Source organism: Eleutherodactylus coqui, chromosome 13 (genome assembly GCF_035609145.1).
Source record: "Eleutherodactylus coqui strain aEleCoq1 chromosome 13, aEleCoq1.hap1, whole genome shotgun sequence".
Taxonomy (NCBI): domain Eukaryota; kingdom Metazoa; phylum Chordata; class Amphibia; order Anura; family Eleutherodactylidae; genus Eleutherodactylus; species Eleutherodactylus coqui.
The window spans coordinates 84,106,678-84,134,094 of NC_089849.1; the positions used below are offsets into that span (position 1 = coordinate 84,106,678).

The window sequence follows — 27,417 nt, forward strand, 5'->3', positions numbered from 1 at the left end:
CCCTCAGCACGCGGAGGGCAGGTGGATTGCCCTCAGCACGCGCACGCGGAGGGCAGGTGGATTGCCCTCAGCACGCGCACGCGGAGGGCAGGTGGATTGCCCTCAGCACGCGCACGCGGAGGGCAGGTGGATTGCCCTCAGCACGCGCACGCGGAGGGCAGGTGGATTGCCCTCAGCAAACGCACGCGGAGGGCAGGTGGATTGCCCTCAGCACGCGCACGCGGAGGGCAGGTGGATTGCCCTCAGCACGCGCACGCGGAGGGCAGGTGGATTGCCCTCAGCACGCGCAGGGCAGGTGGATTGCCCTCAGCACGCGCACGCGGAGGGCAGGTGGATTGCCCTCAGCACGCACATGCGGGGGACTGGTGGATTCTCCCCAGCACGCGGGGGACTGGTGGATTCTCCCCAGCACGCGCACACGGGGGACTGGTGGATTCTCCCCAGCACGCGCACACGGGGGACTGGTGGATTCTCCCCAGCACGCGCACACGGGGGACTGGTGGATTCTCCCCAGCACGCGCACACAGGATTCCTTGGTCCAGATTGGAATATTAATAAAGTCTATGCTACTTGGGTATATAGGAATTACGTGTTCACATAGCAACATACACCTGGGGCACAAACATATGTTAATCATCAGCGTCCTTACATACTAGGCCAATCATGAGTTGTTATGATGTTGGGAGGGGTATGCATGTAATTGCTGTGTCCTATTCAGTATAACTGTATTGTACTTCCTGTCAATAAACCAGAAGGGTATGGGGGCTGACGGAGAGCATTCGTGAGTTCAAATACATATATTCATGCATGAAGCTTCTCATTATCACCAATCTGGAGCAGACCAGTGAAATCTTCGGGAATATGCTTTATTCCCATAACAATGTAATAAGCAGTGAATTGAACCCATTCAATCGATGTGTGATCACCTGAAGAAATACGTGTTAGGGTCAATGTCCACGGGCGGATTTAATTTGCAAAATCCGCGCGGATCACAACACCCTTGAGGCCTTAATAGGGTATTACCTACATCAGTGCGCACTTGAGCGCCACAGGAGCCCGCTGAGAGCAATGGGCTTGTGTAAACTGGCATGGCTTACTGTATGCGGAAACCCTGTGCAGTCGCATACAGATACACGGGGTGCAAGCGCATTTTGGTCGCACAAGCATGTGGCGTATTAGCGCAGCCAAAATGCGGTTCCGCCCGTGTATGCGTGCCCTTTGCTGGTCAGCAGGAGCAGCCATGTGCCGGTCTTCTCCCAAATGCCAGTACATGCCGGCAGCCACTCATACATCTGTGTGCATGCGGCCCCTGAGTAGCTCTACAGGCGAGGAGCGGCCTGTGACTCTGCAGCTGCACAAACTACAACACTCTTGTGGAATGCTGGGAGTTGTAGTTTCGCTGCGGCTGCAGTCACGTGTCACAGGCCGGACTATATAGGACACGTGCCCTGTATCTATATACTGTACGTTCCCCACGGCCGTACTATTTACGTCACCCACACACCGCTGTGACATCGGAAACCCCGCACCCCGCGACCTTTCCCCGACTTCAGCCGCAGAGCCCGCAGCTCACCACGTGTTCCCCGTGGGCCCCACCTCCTGGCAGCGCCACTTTAAACATGCTGCTTCTTGTGGTTTGGCAGCCAGGTGGGCGGGTCCACACACTCGGTGCTTTCTGATTGGTCCCGGCGCGGTGGAGCAGGCCCCGCCTCTGGCCCTTGGACTGTCCGGCGCGGCTGGCTCTGGGGGAGAAGGCAGAGGGATGGCGGAGCGCAGGGTATCCCGCTGGTACTTCGGGGGCCTGGCGTCCTGCGGGGCGGCGTGCTGCACCCACCCGCTGGACCTGCTGAAGGTGAGCGCTGGGACACCTGCTGGCCGTGTATGACAGCTGCAGTAAGACGTGTGCAGCATGACTGTATATACATGTATGTCACATATGTGACACCTGCTGGCTGTATATTACAGCTGTCATAGTACATGTGCAGCATGACTGTATATACATGTATGTTACATACATGACACCTGCTGGCCGCATATATTACAGCTGTCATAGTACATGTGCAGCATAACTGTATATACATGTATGTTACATACATGACACCTGCTGGCCGTATAGTACAGCTGCAGTAAGATGTGTGTGCAGCATGACTGTATATACATGTATGTTACATACGTGACACCTGCTGGCTGTATATATTACAGCTGTAATAGTACATGTATGCAGCATGACTGTATATGCATGTATGTTACATACGTGACACCTGCTGGCCGTATATATTACAGCTGTAATAGTACATGTGTGCAGCATGGCTGTATATACATGTATGTTACATATGTGACACCTGCTGGCCGTATATATTACAGCTGTAATAGTACATGTGTGCAGCATGGCTGTATATACATGTATGTTACATACGTGACACCTGCTGGCCGTATATATTACAGCTGTAATAGTACATGTGTGCAGCATGGCTGTATATACATGTATGTTACATACGTGACACCTGCTGGCCGTATATATTACAGCTGTAATAGTACATGTGTGCAGCATGACTGTATATACATGTATGTTACATATGTGACACCTGCTGGCCGTATATATTACAGCTGTAATAGTACATGTGTGCAGCATGGCTGTATATACATGTATGTTACATACGTGACACCTGCTGGCCGTATATATTACAGCTGTAATAGTACGTGTGTGCAGCATGACTGTATATACATGTATGTTACATACGTGACACCTGCTGGCCGTATATTACAGCTGTCATAGTACGTGTGTGCAGCTTGGCTGTATATACATGTACGTTACATACGTGACACCTGCTGGCCGTATATTACAACTGTCATAGTACGTGTGTGCAGCTTGGCTGTATATACATGTACGTTACATACGTGACACCTGCTGGCTGTATATTACAACTGTCATAGTACGTGTGTGCAGCATGGTTGTATATACATGTACGTTACATACGTGACGCCTGCTGGCTGGATATTACAGCTGTAATAGTACGTGTGTGCAGCATGACTGTATATACATGTATGTTACATACGTGACACCTGCTGGCCGTATATATTACAGCTGTAATAGTACATGTGTGCAGCATGACTATACATGTATGTTACATACGTGACACCTGCTGGCCGTATATTACAGCTGTCATTGTACGTGTGTGCAGCATGGCTGTATATACATGTATGTTACATACGTGACGCCTGCTGGCTGGATATTACAGCTGTAATAGTACATGTGTGCAGCATGACTGTATATACATGTATATTACATACGTGACTCCTGCTGGCCATGTATTATAGCTACAATAGTACATGTGTGCAGCTTGAGTATATATGCATGTTGCATACATGACAGCTTGTGTGTGTGTGTGTGTATGTATGTATGTATGTGTGTATATATATATATATATATATATATATATATATATATATATATAATGCGTGTACTCATGTGAATTGCTCAATAATACGCATGTAAAACAGATCCCAGCATGTTCTGTCTCGGTGTGTATTACACAGGCCGGTATGCAATGTCACAGTGTACTTGCTGCGTGCCGCACAAAATGAATTCCGGACGTCTGAGGCCGGCCATAGTAGTACATGTGTGCAGCATGACTATATATACAGGGGGGGACAGAAATATGGAAACACTGTATGAAATGCATTCTTCAGGTTACATGGGATTGTATATCCTATTTCCCAATACCATCAGTACATTGTAACTAGCTCAATAAGGCGGGCCGCACGCCGCGAGGAGATCAGCCGTATTCGTGCGCTGCTATAGTCTAGTAAACAAGCAGATTATGTTCCCGATGACTTACAACGCTTCCCTTCTGTCTGTGATGTTTTCACTGATGTGATGTGGAGGGGATAAAATCTCGTGCCATGCTCTATCTTTCTGCGATGTGCGTATTTTTTTCACCTCCCATGTATTCCTATGGAGGCTTCTTTCTATCAAACGCTACAAACGCGCGACGCGATTCCAACCTTACAAAGTCCCATTGATTTATATGATAAATTGCGTGACTTTATCACCGGCGGCAGCGATACGAGGCGAGATTATTCTAAAAAAAAAGCAGCGCTGACGCTCACAAATCACAGGAAATAAAGGTGCGATTTTGCCGCCATTTTCTCGCGCTAAAATGGCGATCACCCGTGTGGAGCCAGCCTGAGGTGTGGAGGTGATGGGACACTGTGCCCCGGGCAGAAGTGAACCTCTGTCTGGGCAACAAGGTCCCATTGGTTTCCGTATTTTTGTCCATCCCCTGTACATGTAAGTATACAGTGTGTATATACCACACGTCTGTTACATACATGGCAGATGATGATCATATATGTTATATTAATGCATGCAGTCTGGCCATACTTACTATGACACCTGATCATGTATTACATGGCTACAGATATGTACATGTATAACACCTGCTGTGTGTATAATGTGTATATATGTGCAGCCTGTACATGCTATAGGTGACAGCTGCTGACCATATATGCAGCATGGCTATATATGTATACTACATGTGTGTCCCCTGCTGTGCATACATATGATGGTTATATTAATGTAGCGTTATACATTACAGTTAGACCATACATGGACACCTTAGACATGTGCTATATACCACATGTACAGTATATCTGCTAGCAGGGGTCCCGCTGCATGTCCTAGTATTCTCCATGATGGGACTGAGCAGGACATGCAGCGGTTAGTGTTTGCTTGTCTTTCCTTTCTAAGCTCTGCTACATCTGTACATGGAGAGGCGTGTCATCCTGTATGTGTCTGCAGTCACCTTGTATGTTTCAGACACACACACCTCTGTCATACATGTGCACTGTAAGGCTAGGCTCTCACTGGGCAGATTCGGGGCAGAAATCTCGCGGTTTGGCCATAGCGAAAAAACGCTAGACTTCCGCCGGGAATCTGCTGCTTCAGTACCAGCGGCACTTAGCTGCGGGTTTTGAAGCGGCCCGGCCACTTGCTTTTCCGCTGCGGCCGGCGCTCCCATAGAGGAGAGCATGGCTACAGCGGAAGAAAAAAAAATGCACATGCTGCGGCCGGCGACTCCGCGCCGCAGCGCAGGCTTATGTCTGCTTTGCCACGGCGGATTAGCCATCTTGTGTGGATACGTTTTCTGAGAAATCTCGTCCGCGGCAAATCCGTCCAGTGTGAACCCAGCCTAATATGTGGCAGGGGGAGTTGCTTTGCAGACCCCTGCAGTAGTTCTCGCTCACACGGGCGTATGCTGTTTTGGTCCGTGAAATCCGCAGCGTTTTTACAGACTGAAACACACTGTTATTTTTGCATACGTGTTTTTTTTTTCACGTCCACCAAAAAAAAAAGCAAGAGGCCCCAACTGCCTTACTGCGGCATGTATTGTGCGGATTTGCGTACTTCCATGGTCTTGAGCGACCTATTTTGGTCTATAATGTATCCAAGTACACACAAGAACACGGCCGGTTACCCGGATGCAACCAATGGTCACATCTGAGGCTCTGTTCGCATGGCGGCAATTTTTTTGCTTTGCCGTTCCCTTAAAAAAAAAAAAAATTGGAAAAAAGCATCAGCCCAGATCTGTGAAATGACGGAACCGGCTAAAAGGGGTGTTAAAGTTAAAGTTTTTACTCCTCCACTGGATGGGCGGAAACTGATAGACTGCTGGGACCCCCACAAGTTCCAAGAACGGGGGTCCTATTTCCCCATCGTCGTCACTTCCTGGTTTATACTCCCATGGTGATAAGCGGTGGGCAGGTCGCACAAGCTCACAGCCGCCCCATTCACTGTTGATAGTCCCCGCTCTGCTATGTCCCGCCGTCCTGTCTCTGGTAGTCGCATCGACACTGAATGAAGCGTCCGTGAACTTATGCCACCTGCCCTCTTCTTATTGCCATGGGAGGATAAAGGAAGTGAGGACGATGGGGCAGTGGGACCCTCATTCTCAGGATCGGTAGGGGTGCCAGCGGTCGAACCCCCCACTGATCTACGAGTTTTTCCCCATCCATTGGATAGTTGAAAACTTGAAATTTCGACAGCTAACCAGAATACCCCTTTATCGGGTTACATCCACATTCTGGCCTTTAACTGCAGAACAATGGCGCGGCATGCTGCACATTTTTTTTTTCTGCCTTTGGTTTTATGGCATAAACATAATGGACGGAAGAGAGCCGTCTGAGGAGCTGCTGATTCATTGTGACGGGTGGCACTTACCGCCATGCAGAAGGATATTGGACAGAAGCTGAGGTTTGGCCTAAGTGTTTAATGGCCCTAATCTAAGGGCACTTTGATCTAGGTGGCACCGTGCCCATCACATAGATCTATTGCTGCTTCTGGTGTTCACACACTTGCCGCTGCCATCACATGATGGCTTCTATCTCTGAGATGAAGGATCTAAAGTGATTAAGCAGGTAGGAGATAACGCTTCCCAAAGTGACCAGGAGGGCATCGGGTGGCAGAGTGTGGCACAGGCGTTGTGTCCCTCAGATCTGCAGTGACCTTTGCTATGTTTTCTCAGCAGGAAGAATGTAGTTGTGTAATGTTCCCCGTCTCACATCACTGCCTTTGTCTCCCTACCTAGGTTCATCTGCAGACGCAGCAGGAGGTGAAGATGAGGATGACGGGCATGGCCCTAAGTGTGATTAAAAACGATGGCTTCTTTGCACTGTATAACGGCCTGAGCGCATCCCTATTCAGACAGGTGAGCGGTCCCGGTAAGCCCAGCTGATGCTGCCAGGATCCTGAACACTACATCGTTACTGCAGTGCATGCCCTTCTCATCCTGCTTGACAACATATGTAAATCTCCGTGACTTCCTGATGCCAGGGCTCAAGTCTACAACTTGCTAATGGCTTTCTATGCCAGAAACTTGTGCCAACTTTTAGACATATCCCTGTAGTGTTGGGTACTACCAGGAGAGGGCGTCTTTGTGTGCCTAGACAGTTTGACGATGACCGAGATAAAGAAAAAAGGAGGTCCAGCTCGCCCAATGGGAAAAATTATAAAAAACACTAAACTTTAATTTGACATGGCTCTAAAAAAAAAACGTAAGGGTTGTGTGGACCAAAAATGACCATAATGAACTCCCCTCCCCTCCTAAAAAAAAGAATGCCCTAAACCCACTGACACTATTAAGGGGGCTGGATGGCTCTGAAAAACATGGCGACGCTGCAAGGACAAAAGTCGTAGCATGTTCTATCATTTGGAACACCTCACCCATAATCTTCAATGAGACCTTAAAAAATGTTGTTTGGCACTGGCATGCTGTGCGAAGTGCATGCAGGTGTGATGGTTTCCATTGAAATCAGTGGGAACAACTTGGGATCTTCTGACGCGCCTGAAATGTGTGCCGGACGACTGCAATGTCACAGAAACTATGTGAGGTGGTTTTAAATGGAAAATCTCCTCGCATCGGCATCAAAAACGCACACTGAGATATGGGTCCCAGTTTCTCGGCCTGATATCGGGCTCACCCGTGTGAATGTAGCCTAATCTAATACTAAAAAGCCTACAGGCTTCTCTTGCACCACACTTTGACCCCTTTGCATGACCTTTGGTGGATGATTCTGGTGTCATGAGATCTGTGACATCCTCACCACCGCAATACTATTTGACTTTGAGTGACCTGTCATGCCAGGCCAAAGTTCCTATGTTGAGGGCGTGTGGCCTGGATCGGGACAGGGGCAGACGCTAGTGTCAGCTCCGCCGAGAGACCTAAGAAGTGACAAAGTGCTAAAATGAAGAAGGGATGAAGGAGAAGAAAAGAAGGTGCCCAAGAAGCGGACCATGAAGGAAGGACTGAGGTGACTAACAGAATTCTTCCCGGCGCGGAATGATGGAGGGCCAAAGACACGAGATGCAGACTAGCCAAAGATGACGGCAGGCCCTGGGGATTCCCCGTGACTTGAGCAGGGTAAGAGGGCTTCCCCCGGTCCTCCCATCTCCTGCGCAGGAGTAGTGCTGGGGAAACGTGTGCAGAGAAGAGCTGTGATCGAGTTACATACACACGGAGACAGGTTTAAAAAAAAAAATGGCGCCCAGAGCGCCAAGGGGAGGTAGCTGAGAGTCGAGAGGCTGCAGAGGAGAGGAGCAATGAGGATGGTACGCTGGATTCCCACAGCCAAATGAGAAAGCTAGCGCCCATAGGAGTAAGAAGAGAATGAGAGCAGGGAGAGAGGACCACTTTACCAAACATTATATGTTCATGTAGCAAACGAGCCAATCTAGTATTGAGAATTCTTGTGGTTACTAGAATTTATTCATTCCATTTATTACTTTGGTTGTTCACTTTCTGCTCGTTCCTGCTATGTCTGTCTTGTACGCTGGTGCCGTTCCTGCTATGTCTGTCTTGTACGCTGGTGCCGTTCCTGCTATGTCTGTCTTGTACGCTGGTGCCGTTCCTGCTATGTCTGTCTTGTACGCTGGTGCCGTTCCTGCTATGTCTGTCTTGTACGCTGGTGCCGTTCCTGCTATGTCTGTCTTGTACGCTGGTGCCGTTCCTGCTATGTCTGTCTTGTACGCTGGTGCCGTTCCTGCTATGTCTGTCTTGTACGCTGGTGCCGACAACTGTATGTAATACTCTATATGCGGTCTGGGTAATGATTTGTACCACGTGCTTGTCATGTGCCTCTTTTGATGCATCCCGTTATCTTATTTGCCTTGGCAGCAGCTGCCTGACACTGGTTACCATGGTTTACTATTGTTTGTTAAATTGTAAATGCTAACCTTCCCTCTGCCTTCTTCCCACGCCAGTTTTGCGTATACAGTGTTTCCCCAAAAATAAGACAGTGTCTTATATTAATTTTTTTCCAAAAAAGGTTTAACTTTTTTACATGTATAGCTGCCTGGACACTATTTAAATTGACTTTTTTTAATTAACTGTTAGCAGGGCTTAATTTTGGAGTAGGGCTTATATTTCAAGCATCCTCAAAAAGCCTGAAAAATCATTTTGCATCCTTAAAAATTCTGGAAAATCATGCTATGTCTTATTTTTAGGGTGTGTCTTATTTTCAGGGAAACAGGGTATTATGTTCACTTTGCCCATCTCTCCAGGGATTTGCACTGTGTTCCCTTAAAGGGATTGTACCAATTAGTACAGCCCTTCTCAAAATGTGGGGTCTGAGGTGATCAGCTGATCGCTCCGGGTCCTGCTCCCAGCACCCCTCTTTAGCAGCTGATTTGGTCAGCAATCAGTGAGCCACCTCCTCTACAGCGTCCACTGTAGGGGAAATGTAATATTACAGGATGGACACGTCCCGATGCATGGACGCCTCTTTTACAAAGCCACTTTCGGTTATGGGCATAGTGGGTGCCTGAGCCTAATTTCACCCCCCCCCCCCTCCACCCCACAAGGACAGCACCGCTCTCCTAGTGTAATTATTACTGTATAGTGCTACATTATAAACGCCCAGGGCAGCCTCAGGTACATCCTAATAACTTCCCCTTGTTCCTCTCTGCCCCTACAGATCACCTACTCTCTTACCCGGTTTGCCATCTATGAGACTGCGAGAGACCGCCTGGCACAGGATAACAAGGGCCCAATTCCATTCTACCAGAAAGTGTTGCTGGGAGCATTTGGGGGTAAGTCCACTCGCTGCTACGTATGTCATGGTTCCCTTGGCGCAGTACTTCTGGGGTTGTGAGAACGTCTTACCAGCGGGCATCAGGGTGGTGTCACAGTATTGTAGAACCACTCCGTGCAGGTAAGTTGGGCTGCCTTCACATTTGCGCTGGGAATTCCATTTTCCTGCTCCGTTCGGGGAGCAGGAAAGGTTAATCTCCTGGCCGACCGGGTCTGTCTTGCGATGGAATCAAACAGCGCCGGACAAACCTAATTGACTATAATGGGGTCCGGTATGTCACTGGGATGAAACGCGCTGTCGCCTTTCTTCAGTAATTGGGTGCTGGAACTGCAGGGACTTACAGGCTGCGCAGGACCAGAAGCCTTGTATGCCATTCACAGTCTGTGGATGCAATAACTATCATTATTAGTCATCCCCAATGTTGGCGATCCTTGTAGGAGACCAGCATAACTTTTAAGCATGGCTGAATAACAATTTAAGAGATGCCACATGGAGGACGACTCAAGGACACCTACCTGCCGTACAAGCCACACTCCATCCTATTCACAGGGCGGTAGTTTGTATTGATCCTGGAGATCCGCTTCTGCTAGCTCTGTTGCCAGAAAGCCATTTATATTAGGCAGGAACTTCCAGAAATCAATCCTTATTGGTTCAAAAGGATAAAGTAGCGAGCAGCGCCAGAGATGGATACTTGTTTCTTTAAAAATGCATCAATGGATGCCTCTTTATTGCATTAAGAAAATCCAGTAGCGCACAACGTTTCGACCCAGCAAGGGTCTTTCTCAAGTACATGCACTTGAGAAAGACCCTTGCTGGGTCGAAACGTTGTGCGCTACTGGATTTTCTTAATGCAATAAAGAGGCATCCATTGATGCATTTTTAAAGAAACAAGTATCCATCTCTGGCGCTGCTCGCTACTTTATCCTTTTGAATTGATGACCTTTTGAGGACCCAAGGGAGTCGGGTCCTCCTGTGTGAGCCTTTTGCGCACTATTTTTTTGCCACCTCCCACTTTTGTGGTTGGATCCAGCGGAGTGCTGCCGCGACTTTGATGATTTGATCAATCCTTATTGGATCTGAAGGAGCTTCCAGTTAAACTTAAAGGCTCCGTAAGCTGGAGGAATCCTGGCGCCGTTAATGTGGAATATGACTCTTTATATCAGACTGTATCATTCCTAATCTATTATAGGGGGGTTGTCTGCCCTCTTTTTCACGGATATCTCTATCCTCTGGATGGGTGAGCAGTAAGTGAATAACAGGGGTCTGCCTGATCGAGGCCCCTGTCCATTAGCTGATCGTCCGTCCCGCTTTCAGTGCAGCAGACTGGACGTTGTCATTAGCCATCCGCATAGGGAGCGCATACGCCGGTTTCACTCCCACTGAAATCAATGGCACCGCGCTGCTTCTCCACTTCCTGTTTGTCTGCTGTTAGGACATCGCATTCATTCCTTAGCAGAAGAGGAAGTGCTGCAGCAGCGCGGCGCTCCCATTGATTTCAGTGGGAGTGAAGCCAGTTCGTGCACTTCCTCCCCTGTCCGCAACATCTGGACTGCGGGCTGTGCGATCAGCTGATGGACAGCGGTCCCCAAACACACTGTGTGCCATGGGAAATCATACTAAGCCCAGCGTTGCAAGTACTGGGCTTGCGCTACGTTCGAAGGAGTGCGTGAACAAGAATCCCCAATGACTAACAAGGCATATTCCGCTTTATATTCCGCTTCGGCCGGCATAAAAATCAGCACCGGCTCGTTCACTGGTTGGGCAGTTTAAACACTCATTGGGCAGGGGTAACATCACTCAGGGAGGGCACCAAGAAGGTGCCCCCATCAGCTGTTGGGGTCTTTAACCGTTTCTGTGCCAGCTATGCTGGCAATTATGTACTTGAGCAGATTTAGTCAGGGCTCATAAATGGAATCTTTTTAGGGTCCACATAGTGGTGGTTAGCCGGTAATCCTTGGTAATATCACCTACTATGACGATATAGCATAGCATTCATCAATTATAATGCACACTATCATGTTATAGCTGCTGTCACACTGTGATCTTTGGTAATTGCGTATATCTAATAATGAAATTAGAAATTCCGCAGAACGCATATTGTTATCTAGTCTACTACTGTGTGTGCTATTGGCAGCAGTAGGACCACCAACATTTTCACGTGGTGATTTGGATATTGACAGGGCTAAATCTGCGTGCAGACCCGCGGCAGAAGAGCCACGGATTTCTGCTGCAGTTCTAGAGGCAGAATATATGCGGAAAACCCAGATTCCACCATGCGAGCGCACGGTCAGAGGATTAGTTCTGCCCATTTCGTGAATAGCCGGTTATTTCTGCTGTAAAGCAAATCTCTTAATATGAAGTGCAGCTCGGCCCCGATAGTCATGTACCGAGCACAGAATAAAATAATCAGCAATCGTAACATAAAAACAGATTAGGAAAATGCTTCATTGTGTGTATTGCTCATGAACATAGTACATATTAACCCTTTGCAATCCAATTTTGGATTCAGGGTTTCCTAGGGGGTTTTCTCTTTCTGCCATTATACAATGGCGCCATCTGCTGGCTAGAGCCAGTACGGCGGTGTGGGACATGCTGGAGAGGCCCCCGACAACAGAGCGGCCAGTAATATGCAGTAAGAATACCCTGCTGAATGTCTTCCGACATCGGAGCAGTACAGCCTACAATCAGAATGTCTTCAGATGTCAGACAGTGGATTGGAAAGGGTTAAACTTAATTGCCCATTGAAATCAGTTGACGCATGCCTGCATGTTTTTCTTTTTGCACGCACAAAACTTACAGTAAAATGCGCACAAGCGTGCAAAAACACAACAGCGAGCGTGCAAATATGCATATAAATCTGCTTATGCCCGTGTGAAGCCAGTCTTACTTAGAATCAAGTAAACCCATTTTAAAGGGGGTTTCCAACAGTGCCCTCTGTCACAGCCGGAAAAGACCAGGGTCGGACTGGAAGCTGCTGCTCTGACCCCTGTGTAGCGGACGGTGCTCCAAATTGCCGGCGCAGCGCTCATTGAAATCAATGGGAGCCGTACTTGTAATTGCAGGCTGGACTGCCATTGATTTTGATGAGAGCTGCACCTGCAATTTCGAGCGCTGGCCACTACACAGGGGTCGGAGCAGTGGCTTCCACCCCGAACCTGGTGTATCCCGGCACTGACAGCCGATGCTGCCTGGATAACTCCTCTACAAACCGTTGATCAGCCATGATTTTATCGGTGTGAACTGTAAGTAAATGTTGTATTGCCATATGACAGCTATATGGCTACACTGCCTCTTTAATGCAGACGTGATCCTCATTGCCTCAGCTTCCTGTTTCCCAAGGAATGTTTGTCTGACTGTTAAGTGCTGACATGATGAAATAAGTCCTTCCGAATAAACAAGGCCCTTCTGGGTGTTACATGGGGGTGTATGAGGTTCCCTCTATGATCAGAGTGTGACAGTAGTGACGATCAGCTCTGTTGGGTACGATGAGATGTTCTCCTCAGTCTTTATACGCAGCAGATCCTTCCAGCATTTTGTGATGGTGCCCCTGCACTCTCCATAGCTGTCACAGTAACACTCGTTTAGCTGATGACTACTTCTCCGACTCCCCAAACACCTGAGTGCTCAGTTTGACCGAGTGCCCATGCGTTTTCCATGGAGAGTGGAGAGAGCTGCAGCCATACTCAACATCCTTCATCTGTCGGTGGAAAGTCGCAAGGCCCCCATACACATACGATGGTCGCCTCAAACTGGCAGGCTTGGAAAACCTTTCACTAATGTCTATAGAGGAGTCTCTGGCTCAGTTCCCCCTATTACACAGCAGTTCTGCCACCTACTGCAGCCACAGCTCGACCCCCACCACCACCACCACTACCACCAGGTTCACCATCTATGATCCACGTTGTGGGAACGGTAGACCTTTTCATCCTCTGTTGCCTCATTAGTGTTCAGTTCAGATGCTGCTTCATGATACAAAATATAAAAGTGTATTTTACAGCTCGTTCTTCGGCCATTGGGTGCATTTGCCTGTTCTACTTTAACCCTTTCCAATCCACTGTCTGACGTCTGAAGGCATTCTGATTGAAGGCTGTACTGCTCCGATGTCGGAAGACGTCCGGCAGGGTATTCTTACTGCATATTACTGGCCGCTCTGTTGTCGGGGGGCCTCTCCAGCATGTCCCACACCGCCGTACTGGCTCTAGCCAACAGATGGCGCCATTGTATAATGGGAGAAAGAGAAAGCCCCCTAGGAAACCCTAAATCCAAAATTGGATTGCAAAGGGTTAACATCAGTCTTCATAATTTAAAAGGACCTGAAGCAGCTCAGGTCCTCATTGGCCACTGCTTTACTGCTGTTTGCACCTCGTTTGAGTTCTATCAATTAAGCTTTCCATATACATTTTTCTGCTGTTTGCCATTCGCTTGCAAGTGGTGTGGGGTGGGCGAAAGGGGCATGACTCCCAAGCCAACTATTCTGCCAGTATGCACTAGCTGAGACCTCCTCTCCCAAACTTCCCATGTTGCCTTGTGTAGCCCTGCTGCAGTCAGCTGCAAGGCAGCATTTGAATGCCTGCCCCTCTGTTGCATGTAGTAACTAACATTGCCCCCATGTCCCTGTTACTAGAGAAGCCTAACGACAGGCAGTGTATTGCAAAGCTGCTTGAAAAACGAATTCTAGTGGCAGGCACTTCGGATTTGATTTTCAGTGGTATAATAAAAAATTCTTTAATGCAAGTTTATTACAAGATCGATACACACATAGGCTGTTAGATGCGGATGCGTTGTGTGAAAAATTAGTGTCCATTTAGGATAACATTACTTGTTGCAGAAAGTTAGCACCAAGAAGTTAAACTTTGCTTCATCTGTGCTTAGAAGGCGGATTGAGTCACTATGATTGAAGATATATATATATATATATATATATATATATATTTATTGTTGTACCTTTTTCTACTGGAGGGACTTGCAGGATGTGTCCTTTTGCAGCAAGAACACATCTTGACTTGATCTTGATGTATAGAACTAAACGGACTGCTAACCGTGCACAGACAGACTCGGACTGTTCCAGACAATCACACTGCCGCCTTTGTTAGTGTATGCTGTTACAATGTTATCTTTGTCCGATTGTTCTTCAATAGCCGATTGTCAGTACGATTGTTATAGATCATCTATATGAGGAAGACTGGCGCTAACACAATAATGGTGCCATTGTAAGTACTGGCAACCATGGTGCGCCCTCTGCAGAAGGGATTAAGGTCGTGTAAGGCTGCTATGGAATGTTACTTCCTTCGCAGAAATGGTTATTTGACTTTGTTTGGCCTTGACATATTTCTGGCCCAGAAAAGTGTTGTTTTTCTCCTTTTTTTTAGTCTTTCAGTGTAAGAACATGGTCTCTGAAAATATACAGAGCGGAGGTTCCCCTGTATGTATGGATCGTCCTATTTACAAGGATGCCCATGAGCTGTAATGGACAGTATTCCGTCCATAGATCTTCTGTGGTTTTACTAGACATAGTAGAGATTTTAACCTAATATTTCAGCAAGATTAAAAATAAGAAGTCTTCTCTGAGCTTACAGTTTATCACTGCCGGGTTACAGGGCGCTGCGATGGATGCAGTATAGAATAGGCAGAACCGTACGGAGAAGAGCAGGAGACTGTATATCTCTACAAGAAGTAGCGGACTCTATGGCCTATGGTTGCATGAGATTAGAACATAACTGCTTTCTTCCAGATGCGTGGGCCGTTCACATCTTGCTTTTTCTTCTTATGTTTAGTGTATATGCTGAGAAAAGCTCCCAACATATACAGTAAGCGTAGGCTGTGAAGGATGCCTGACAGCGGCTTTTATCACTCATATGCTAATATATACTCGGAGGGAAAAAACAATCCCTCCCCTAGAAGTTGTCGGACGGAAGGAAACTTTCTATGTATGATTTGTAATGTTGATGTAAGTGATGGGCGGGTATGGAGGCTCTAGTACTCTGTTGTACCGCCTCTATGCCCACCCGTATCACATCTTGTATACAAGCTAGAGGCGGTACAACATTGTACTAGAGACTTCGTGCCCGCCTGTATCACATCTTGTATCTAAACTAATAGTGGTACAACAGGATACTAGAGCCTCCATGCCTGCCCATATCACATCTTGTACCCAAGCTAGAGGCTGTACAACAGGGTACTAGAGCCTCCATGCCTGCCCATATCACATCTTGTACCCAAGCTAGAGGCGCTACACAGGGTACTAGAGCCACTATTCCCATATCGCATCTGGTACCCAAGCTAGAGGCAGTACAACAGGGTACTAGAGCCTCTATGCCTGCCCGTATCACATCTTGTATCCAAGCTAGAGGCTCTAGTACCCTGCGTACTGCCTCTAGCTTGGGTACAAGATGTGATATGGGTGCGCATGGAGGCTCTAGTACCCTGTTGTACCGCCTCTAGCTTGGGTACTAGATGTGATATGGGTGAGCATGGAGGCTGTAGTACCCTGTTGTACCGCCTCTAGCTTGGGTACTAGATGTGATATGGGTGGGCATGGAGGCTGTAGTACCCTGTTGTACCGCCTCTAGCTTGGGTACTAGATGTGATATGGGTGGGCATTGAGGCTGTAGTACCCTGTTGTACCACCTCTAGCTTGGGTACTAGATGTGATATGGGTGGGCATGGAGGCTCTAGTACCCTGTTGTTCCACTTTATTTTTTTATTTATTTTTTGAGTGTAGTTTTTCATTTTTACGGCTACTTCTTTGCAGGACTCCTTGGGTTGGAATAATGTAGCCTACGTTGCTATATCATACAGCTGAAGGCCAAAAGGACCCACTCTGACTAGTGGACCCTGTGGACACACCACCCACACATGGGCGTCCGCCTCTGGGTTCCGCAGCAATAACCCTCTATAGCATGCTATGGAAAAATGCTTTGGAAAATGGCAGATGATGCAAGGTAGTGCAAACGAGGTGTATATGATGTGGATGTTTACTTACTTCGCAGTGGTGCTAGTGGTTAAGCACCCCTGAATCCAAGGTAGCAGGCAGAATTCAGAAGGTATATATAGTAATTCCTTTTTATTGCGACGCGTTTCGGCCGTTATATCGGCCTTTCTCAAGCTGCTTGAGAAAGGCCGATATAACGGCCGAAACGCGTCGCAATAAAAAGGAATTACTATATATACCTTCTGAATTCTGCCTGCTACCTTGGATTCAGGGGTGCTTAACCACTAGCACCCCTGCGAAGTAAGTAAACATCCACATCATATACACCTCGTTTGCACTACCTTGCATCATCTGCCATTTTCCAAAGCACCGGAGCGCTGGTTAATTTTCTGTTTTTCACATTGATCTATCCCTATCCCGTGGTGGTTTTTTCATCGCCGGGAGCAACCAAGACGCTCTCCTCAGGATGTCTCATGAGACCGGTGTGAGGAATTTCTTTCTGGATTGACACGCCATCTTGGATATTGACGCACGGGCACCCCACAGACGGGCCCGGCGTCACGGGGTGAGTTACCTTCTGCACACGATTGCCCCATATTTATTTACGTATATTCTCTGTATTTTTTGACAACCACGTCTTATCCATTTCTTGGAGCGCTATCCATCTTTATCTTCTTTATGCTATGGAAAAATGGTTCTTTATGCACACGAGCGGAAACCAATTGCGGTTTCCACTCGTGGATGAAAAACGCAGCATGCTCCATTTTCCTGCGGTTCCAGCACGGACAGCTTCCATTGAAGTCAATGGAAGCCATCTGACCTGCGTCCCGTCAACAATTGGCATTGCGGATTCCGCGAGAAAAGCAGGAGGTTAAAAAAAAAAAAAAATCTTTGCTGTGAATTTCTGACAGCGAGCCGTGCGGACCATCCGCAGTCCGGATTCAAGGTTCAGAAAGCAGGTACACGCGGATGCCACTGCCGCCAGAGTCTGATGTGGGATTCCGCATCGGAATCTGACCTGCCCGTGTGCATGCGGCCTTAGTATGTACTTTAGGAGCCTTCTCCGGATGCGAACAGACTCTTATCTGCCGGCTGTGTCGGTTTCTTTGAAGAGGTACAATGGGTAATAAATCACCCCAGCGGATGCTGTATGTTTATACCGACCTGGAACTTCCCAGTAACTTTTGGAAAACTTTTGTATATTCTTAACACAGATTCCTGCTGTGTAATGGAGTTTTAATTAAATGTTCTGCCTCTCGCTGCGTCCCCTTCATTAGTACTGCCAAGCTGCAGCCTATTCCCAGGACCTTCCCATTAGCCGTGATCTCATATTGTGCTTCTGGCCTTTGGGACTTGTCAGCTTTATGTATATAACGTGTCACATTTAGCAGCTGTCCTGCCTCTGGATCCACAGGGGGGATGTGATGATGGTCACGGAGTACTTCTTAGTTTTTTTTTTTTTTGTCTGCCTTCTATGTTTTAGGTTTTACAGGAGGATTTGTGGGGACCCCAGCAGATATGGTTAATGTCAGGTGAGTGCCCCTCGGGTTATTGATCAGTGACTGCCCCGAGTGTCACACGTCTATGTATATATTTTATATCCATGTGTAATACTACATATCGTAGTGTATTAACTTTGTAAAACTAATATAGAAGCAGACAGATGTTGGTGAATAAGAAACTAGTCAGACAGTACAATTTTGGGCCCCAGTATGTAAAAAAAAAAATGGGTGAAATGCAGTACCAAAAGGGTAGGGACACCAAATGAATGTGTCCTAATATTTAAAGGGCTTGTTCAGTTGTAAACTACTGAGGATAGGCCATCAGTAGTAGAACCGCCGCCTGGGATCCTTACCAATTAGTTGTTCCCCAGACCAGCGTCTGTATCCACTAAGCTTATTTGTACAGAAAGTAGACAGCTCTGTTCCCGATGCAGTGGCAAGGCTTGGTATTTAACCCATCCACTTCAGTGAGAACTTTGCTTGTCATACCAAGCCTAGCCACTGCAGTGAGAACGGAGCTGTCCGCTCCCTGCAGAAATCGGCTCAGTGCATGAGCACACTAGTCTGGTGAACAGCTGATCAACAGGGATCCTGGATGGCAGATTCCCACTGATCTACTATTGATAGCCTGTCATGGACAGGCTCTTTAAGACCAATACAGAGTTCTGTGCAAATTTTTATCATATGCAGTCTTATAACTAGAACAAAAGGAATAGATTATATGGTGTTTTCCTGAAAATAAGACACTGTCTTGTATTCATTTTTGCCTGAAAAGACACAGTGTCTTATTTTCTGGGGGTCATATAATACTTACCTAGCAGCCAGCGTCCAGGTCCCTTGCGATGGCCTGCCATGTCCTCCTTCGCGCTGGCAGAGCAGTTCTTCCTGGAAGCGGGGTATGAATACCCTGCCTACAGCAAGCTAATCCTCTGAGTGGTTAATCGAGCGTCGCTCTCATTGGCTGATGCGGTGCTCAATTAACCAATCACAGCTATTCATTGAGTGGCTGTAATTGGTTAATCCAGCGTCGGCTTTCATTGGCTGACGCGGTGCTCGATTAACCAACCAGAGCATTGGCTTGCTGGAAGTGGGGTATTCAAGCCCCGCTACCAGGAAGAACTGCTCTGTCGGCGTGAAGGAGGACATGGAAGCCTACAGCAGCGCCGAAGCCCATCGCGAGGGCCCAAACGCCGCCTGCTAGGTGAGTATTGTGTTTTTTTTTTTTGTTTTTTTTTCCTTTACATGTAGTCTAGCTAGGGCTCATTTTCAGGAGAGGGCTTATATTTCAAACCGCCACTTCCCCCTCCCTCAGAAAACCGGAGTAGGTCTTATTATCAGGGTAGGCCTTATTATCAGGGATACATGGTATCTAGAGGAAAATAGATTTCACTACCAGCCTAGAAGGGGTTTTTACAGTAAGCAGTTAGATGATTGATCTCTACCACAGCATGCTGGGGTGGCTGACTTGGTAAATTTACTGACAAGGCGGCTGGATGTCTTCCCATAAAGAAATACGTTATCGGTACTGGAATCATTGATAGGAGTCACAAATAGAATCGGCAAATACTTCCAATGAGCTTTTAGTTTTTTCTTTCTCTGTATGTATAGTGCAGTATAACATATTGAACTAGATGGACTTTTCTTTAATCGCCTATTTTATTAACAATTCTTTTTTTTTTTTTTTTTGTCCTTCCCCCTCAGGATGCAGAATGATGTGAAACTGCCAGCACATCTAAGACGCAAGTAAGATGCAGTTGAAGAATGGTTGGTCGATGTAGACGAGCACACCGTGTTCAGCCTGCCTGCTGACGTCTGTCCCACTGATTTCAATGTAGAAAAATGAATGACTTGTTCTTTCCATCCTTCAGATGAGACTTTGAATGGAAAACAGTGCGTGCCGTATAGTTCTGTCTGCGACATTTGTCTTCATTTGAGACCATTGTGTGCTAAACTGAATCTCCTTTAAATCAATGGGGACTGTTTTGATGTCCATTTCCAAGTGTCTTCTAGATAAGTAATTGGGCAGGTTCAGAGTCTAAAGGGCCTTTTAGACACAACGATTATCACTCAAAAGATGTCACTCAAGCCACTTTTGAGCGATAATCGTTGTGTCATTTACAGTGCAAGATGAGCGATCACCTTGCGCTGCCAGCGGAGGATGCAGAAGACAAGCGCGGTGCCCCCGCTTGTCTTCTGCATCCAGCTGTTCCCTGCTTCGAGCGCCCGGCTGTTATACAGCTGAGCGATCGGTGCGGAGGATGCAGAAGACAAGCGGGGTGTCCTCGCTTGTCTTCTGCATCCAGCTGTTTTCTGCACGGAGCGCCCGGCTGGTATACAGAACACAGCTGGACCGCTCTGTTCTTCATACGCCGCCTGTCATCAGGGAGCAGGATACAGCTGAAACAATAGTATCAGCTGTATCCCACTGTGAATCCCTGATGAGGCTCATTGTTGTCCTTCAGCACGCTGAAAGACGACGATGAGCGATGGTTTAACGAAAACTGCACGATGTCAGTGCAGTTACACACAACGATTGACGCTCAAAAGACGGCTTTTGAGCGATAATTGTTGTCTAAATTGGCCTTTTAGATGGTTAGGATTTAAAGGGGTTGTCCCGCGCCGAAATGGGTTTTTTTTTTTTCAATAGATCCCCCGTTCGGCGCGAGACAAACCCGATGCATGTGTTGAAAAAAAAAACGGATAGTACTTACCCGAATCCCCGCGCTCCGGTGACTTCTTACTTACATTGCTAAGATGGCCGCCGGGATCTTCACCCTCGGTGGACCGCAGGTCTTCTGTGCGGTCCATTGCCGATTCCAGCCTCCTGATTGGCTGGAATCGGCACACGTGATGGGGCGGAGCTACGAGGAGCAGCTCTCCAGCACGAGCAGCCCCATTCAACACGGAGAAGACCGGACTGCGCAAGCGCGTCTAATCGGGCGATTAGACGCTGAAAATTAGACGGCACCATGGAGACGAGGACGCTAGCAACGGAACAGGTAAGTGAATAACTTCTGTATGGCTCATAATTAATGCACGATGTATATTACAAAGTGCATTAATATGGCCATACAGAAGTGTATACCCCAACTTTGTTTCGCAGGACAACCCCTTTAATCCTCTCCTTTCGGCCTCTAGGCCCCAGCGTCTTATGCTCCATGTGATTGCACTTGTATATGCTGTTCATGACTCTTCTATTGGCTGATTTATCCTACTTTTCCCTTTTTCCCCAGTTACGCCCATGCACTAGACGGCATGTATCGCGTCATCCGAGAAGGTAACTCCACTGTCATTATGGCAGACACAGAACGCTCCCCTCACTGTCCATGTATCGGCTAATTTGTTGTTGTTTGTTTAGAGGGGTTCAGGAGGCTCTTCTCAGGGGCCACCATGGCGTCCAGCAGAGGAGCCCTTGTAACGGTGGGACAGGTGAGGCCACTTGACATCTGTGTGGTTTCCTTTTTCTGCAGATTCTGTATGATAACTATCCTCCAGGGGAGCAGAGAACTGTCTGTGGCGCCCCTTATTGTTACAATAGGTATCCTCCGGGGGAGCAGGGAACTGTCTGTGGCGCCCCTTGTTGTTACAGTAGGTATCCTCCCAGGGGAGCAGAGAACTGTCTGTGGCGCCCCTTGTTGTTACAATAGGTATCCTCCCAGGGGAGCAGAGAACTGTCTGTGGCGCCCCTTGTTGTTGCAATAGGTATCCTCCAGGGGAGCAGAGAACTGTCTGTGGCGCCCCTTGTTGTTACAATAGGTATCCTCCGGGGGAGCAGAGAACTGTCTGTGGAGCCCCTTGTTGTTACAATAGGTATCCTCCGGGGGAGCAGAGAACTGTCTGTGGCGCCCCTTGTTGTTACAATAGGTATCCTCCGGGGAAGCAGAGAACTGTCTGTGGAGCCCCTTGTTGTTACAATAGGTATCCTCCGGGGGAGCAGAGAACTGTCTGTGGCGCCCCTTGTTGTTACAATAGGTATCCTCCGGGGGAGCAGGGAACTGTCTGTGGCGCCCCTTGTTGTTACAGTAGGTATCCTCCAGGGGAGCAGAGAACTGTCTGTGGCGCCCCTTATTGTTACAATAGGTATCCTCCAGGGGAGCAGAGAACTGTCTGTGGCGCCCCTTATTGTTACAATAGGTATCCTCCAGGGGAGCAGAGAACTGTCTGTGGCGCCCCTTGTTGTTACAATAGGTATCCTCCAGGGGAGCAGAGAACTGTCTGTGGCGCCCCTTGTTACAATAGGTATCCTCCAGGGGAGCAGAGAACTGTCTGTGGCGCCCCTTGTTGTTACAATAGGTATCCTCCGGGGGAGCAGAGAACTGTCTGTGGCGCCCCTTGTTGTTACAATAGGTATCCTCCGGGGGAGCAGAGAACTGTCTGTGGCGCCCCTTGTTACAATAGGTATCCTCCAGGGGAGCAGAGAACTGTCTGTGGGGCCCCTTATTGTTACAATAGGGATCCTCCAGGGGAGCAGAGAACTGTCTGTGGCGCCCCTTGTTACAATAGGTATCCTCCAGGGGAGCAGAGAACTGTCTGTGGCGCCCCTTGTTGTTACAATAGGTATCCTCCGGGGGAGCAGAGAACTGTCTGTGGCGCCCCTTGTTGTTACAATAGGTATCCTCCGGGGGAGCAGAGAACTGTCTGTGGCGCCCCTTGTTGTTACAGTAGGTATCCTCCCAGGGGAGCAGAGAACTGTCTGTGGCGCCCCTTGTTGTTACAATAGGTATCCTCCGGGGGAGCAGAGAACTGTCTGTGGAGCCCCTTGTTGTTACAATAGGTATCCTCCGGGGGAGCAGAGAACTGTCTGTGGAGCCCCTTGTTGTTACAATAGGTATCCTCCGGGGGAGCAGGGAACTGTCTGTGGCGCCCCTTAAGTTTTTTTTGATCTACTTGAATGCTCTTTTGAACAAAAGGGCACAAGTTCCTCCGCGGAGCTTCTGCCGTCTGATCTTTTTTTTTTGTTTTTTTTTCCTACTTTTCTGGGAGTGGTTCATGGGCCTATGGAAAGTTTTTAGCCTGTACATCACTATGACTTCTCTGAAGTGAAGGTGCAGAAGCAGATAACGGTGGGTTCGAATAGCCATAGGTTATTGGTTGGGTAATTGCTGTACGTTTGTGGCTGTTGAAGGCTGCGGTTCCTCTTTATATCTCAACTAGCTTACCCGTCGCGCGTTGCTGCGAAGACAGACAGACATTTGTTTTTAAATATCTAGATAACAACCAATCACAGCGCAGCTTTCAAGTTACCTCATTGGTATAATATATAACAACCAATCGCAGCGCAGCTTTCATGTAACCTCAGTAGTATAAGAAGTAGCAACCAATCACAGCACAGCTTTCATGTTTCCTCAGCAGTATAAGAAATAGCAACCAATCACAGCACAGCTTTCATTTTACCTCAGCATTCTCAATATGCAGCAATTGTCAAGCGAAACATTCGGCGGATGCATCATTTTGTAGTTGAACACTCATCCCATTGCTCGTAATGCCTTTTGCTTTCGTGCTTGAGATGGAAATCAAACGATCTTTGTCTGGAGGGCATAACTGTCGACGATGCTCGCACGCGCGCCACCTATCGTAGGATAGTTGTACTATGCCAGTAACCTTCCCAGGAGTGTACTCAACAACTTCCCAAAGTTTCATGGCGATCGGATGAATGGCGTAGTAATGCATAAAGGACTGACAGACAGACACATTCATTTATATATATCAGGAAGTGAGAGAATTAGATTCTATACGTAAAATTTGGACGCTAATTCTTTTGCACATAGAATTGAATAATTGTGTTGGGACCCATTAGCTTTTCCTATTTATGACATATTCAATGCCCATGCCAAATTACATCGTGAAGTGAGAGAATTAGATTCCGTACTACGTAAAATTTGGATGCTAATTCTTTAGCGCTTATAGTTTAAATATTCGAGTTTGGACCCATTAACTTTTCCTATTCATGACATAATCAATGCTCGTGCCAAATTTCAAGTTTCTATGACATTGGGAAGCGAGAAAATTACATTCCGTACGTAAAATTTGGACGCTAATTCTTTGGCGCATAGAATTGAATAATCGAGTTGGGACCCATTAGCTTTTCATATTTATGACATAATCAATGCTCGTGCCAAATTTCATGTTTCTACAACATCGGGAAGTGAGAGAATTAGTGGCAATGATGGAAATCGAACGATCTACGTGGGGGGGGGCGTAACTGTCGACGACACACGCGCGCCATTTATCGTAGCATAAATGTACTATGCCTAGAATCTTCCCAGGAGTGTACTCAACAACTTCCCAAAGTTTCATGGCGATCGGATGAATGGTGTAGTAGCGCATAAAGGACAAACAGACAGACAGACAGACACGCATACATTCAATTTTATATATATAGATTTGGGGACCTTGCTTATTATGAGGGTTGTGATTATTGCAGTTTCCTGTCGTGGTACGGGGTAGGCTGTCATTGTGATAGCCTAATTTTATATATATAATAATCTTTATATAGCGCCAACATATTTTGCAGCACTTACAAAACTGGGCAGAACAGATACAAAAACCACGGTTACATAGTAATCAGTTGATGGAAACAATAAGGGTGCGGGTCCTGCTCCAACGAGCTTACATACTACAAGTAATGGGGTGATACAGAAGGTAAGGGGCTGGAGATGGGTGCGGTATGGCGAGGTGGAGAGTGAGGCATGCTATGCACATATACTATGGTCAGACATTAAGCCATGTGACGGCAGGATCAGTATGACTGCAGGAGCGGTTTATGATGGCTAGCAGGGATTGCAGTCACTAGGACAGAGCATGTTATCAGGCGGAGTACAGAGGGGTTTGGTTTAGGGGATACAGTATGCCTCCCTGAAGAGGTGCGTTTTTAGAGCAAGCATGAAGTTTTGTATGTCAGGGATTGCCCACATAGTTTTGGGTAGCGCATTCCAGAGGACTGGTGCTGCTCTGGAGAAGTCTTGGAGGTGGGAATGAGTGGTTCGAAATAAAGGGGCGCTTAATCTGATTTCATTAGTGGAGGGCGCAGGCCGGGTGGTGGATTGAAATGAAGTGTATACAGGCAAATGAAGTATAGCCTTGCATATGGCTTTGCACTTTTGGGATGTATGCATTAACTTTTTAATTTAAGCAGAAACCACTTTGTGAACACTGCCTCATTGCACTGTCTGCATGAGAGTGCAGTCCCATCAAAGGCCGTACTTAAAATTAATTGGTTTTTGGCATGGGGACTTTTTTTTTTAGTATACTTCCATAATATCTAATTCTTCAGTCCTTGTTCTTCTTGTTTTAAAAGAGTTGGGTAAGCGAAAAAATAATAAACAGCCAGACAGGTGATTGAAAAAAAAAAAAAAAAAAGCGCATATTCCCCTGTCTTCGGCCCGGCTTGTGAGTCAGGTGACTGCTGCACACTTCTTTTTTTCTCCCTTATTTTTTCACTTGTCTAGCCGTTAAATTTTTTTTTTTCTTTCTCTCACAACCCCCTTTTTTCTTCCAGCTAGCCTGTTATGATCAAGCCAAGCAGTTGGTGCTGAACACCGGTTACCTGTCTGACAACATTTTCACACACTTTATGGCGAGTTCCATAGCGGTAAGGTTTTCTTTTTTCTCCTTCACTTTTAATATACAGTAATTTCTCTGTATAGGCATAGAATCCTGTATCTAAGGTTTCTAGAAAGAGAAGGGTCAGTAATCGCTTCTAGTTCTGAGGAGCAACCATTATAACCCGGTACTGGGCCGAGTGCATCCACTACAGTCACTAGTAAGAAGACCTCTATCATGCAGGAGAAATACCCGGTGACCTATGGACGGTCCCTCATTGTGCTGCAGACGTTTCAGTGCTTTTAAAAAGCTAGTACATTGGGTTCAGCTGCCTTACTGCTAGATGATCTGTCCAGCCTGTTCTCTGGCCTTGTGCACCCGTGTTATAAGGGACGACGTGTGCATCTAATGTTCACATTGCTCCCATCCTCGCTGTCTGTGTGGATACTGATATGGATGGTGCTATGGATCCAAGCCATACCCCTTCTAACATTGACCTTGACAGAAGTGAATGCAGCCACAAGCATTTAACATTCTGCAACCTCAAGTCCTAAGGATTGTGATTTCTGCTCCCGTTTCTCTTACCTCTGATGGAACTCCTATATGTAGAAACCCTATAACGTGAATGCAGTTACATACTAAGAAGCTGTAGTAGAGTAGTAATGGAAGCTCATCCACCTCTTGTCCCATGTAGGGCGGATGTGCTACATTCCTTTGTCAACCCCTGGATGTCCTGAAGACGCGACTGATGAATTCCAAGGGGGAGTACAGGGTAAGAGTTGAGTCTTTGTACAGGGGCTGGTTTATATCTTGGGTTACTTGTAACCTCTTCTTTCTGCTCTAGGGTGTTGCACACTGTGCAATGGAGACTGCAAAGCTTGGACCACTGGCCTTTTATAAGGTGATTACGAGCTTGGAAATGGAGATAAAACTGAGAATTTGCTCCCCTGGCTGAAAGTCTTATTTATAATACATTAGGATGGTAAATCGTTCCACTGTTCTCTAACCATCTCCCTTCTGCCATCAGGGTCTCGTTCCAGCTGGAATCAGACTGGTCCCTCACACCGTCTTGACCTTCGTGTTCCTGGAACAGCTACGGAAACATTTTGGAATCAGCGTTCCTGCATAATACCGGTTGTGGGATCGTTGCTGACCAACTTGCAGCCACTACTGAGCAGGGCATGTGGACCAACAGTGTCCCCCTCCCGTATTGTTGCTTCTTTTGTGGGCAGATGGGATCTGCTTCAGTGAAGTCGATCTCACCAAGAATGGAACGGATGAGTTTGACAGGACTGTTCATGGGAAGAAGACTTCTCCAGCCAACTAGAACTTAGATCAAATAATGTGATCCTAACTGTAGACTTGTTAATTGTCATGATAATGCCTGATTTCTTACAAGATACCACTACTAAAAAGTCTTTCCAGTAGCTCTCCTATGTGAAACATGGTTGACATGAGACAGAAACAATGAAGACCCCATTTACTAGAATTGTATTTGGGTGGCAAAGTTGCCCAAAGCTGCATCAGCCAATCATGAGTTGACTCCTCTGTCCAGAAGTGAAGTAATGATGTAGTATGTTCCTCTGGATTAATACGGTGGTAGCCAATAAATTGTCGTAATTCTTAATGTCTTTTATGTCATCCTGACCTGCTGATCGGGTTCACTGGATACATACTTGGGCTGTTTTAATTGTTTCAACAGTCATTTTGTGTTTTATAATTGGAGTAATGAATGTTTTAATAGGAAGCAATTATGATGCGGTAAACATATGGTTAATGTTGCCAGGGATAGAAACAATGCGGTTATTGAACTCGGTATGTATATTTACTGTAAAATAAATCAAATGAATGGTT

The 27,417-nt window shown here is 47.0% G+C and overlaps 1 protein-coding gene across 1 annotated transcript; it reads left to right on the plus strand.

Annotated features, from left to right (window-relative positions):
• Positions 1-1,697: 1,697 nt before the first annotated feature.
• Positions 1,698-27,417, plus strand: SLC25A10 (solute carrier family 25 member 10). Its single transcript, XM_066588098.1, has 11 exons — positions 1,698-1,852; positions 6,588-6,707; positions 9,472-9,586; positions 18,003-18,051; positions 19,723-19,764; positions 21,255-21,298; positions 21,380-21,450; positions 25,520-25,612; positions 26,258-26,335; positions 26,408-26,464; positions 26,591-27,417. The coding sequence occupies exons 1-11, from the start codon at positions 1,763-1,765 to the stop codon at positions 26,690-26,692; spliced, it is 861 nt and encodes a 286-aa protein (XP_066444195.1). The 5' UTR covers positions 1,698-1,762; the 3' UTR covers positions 26,693-27,417.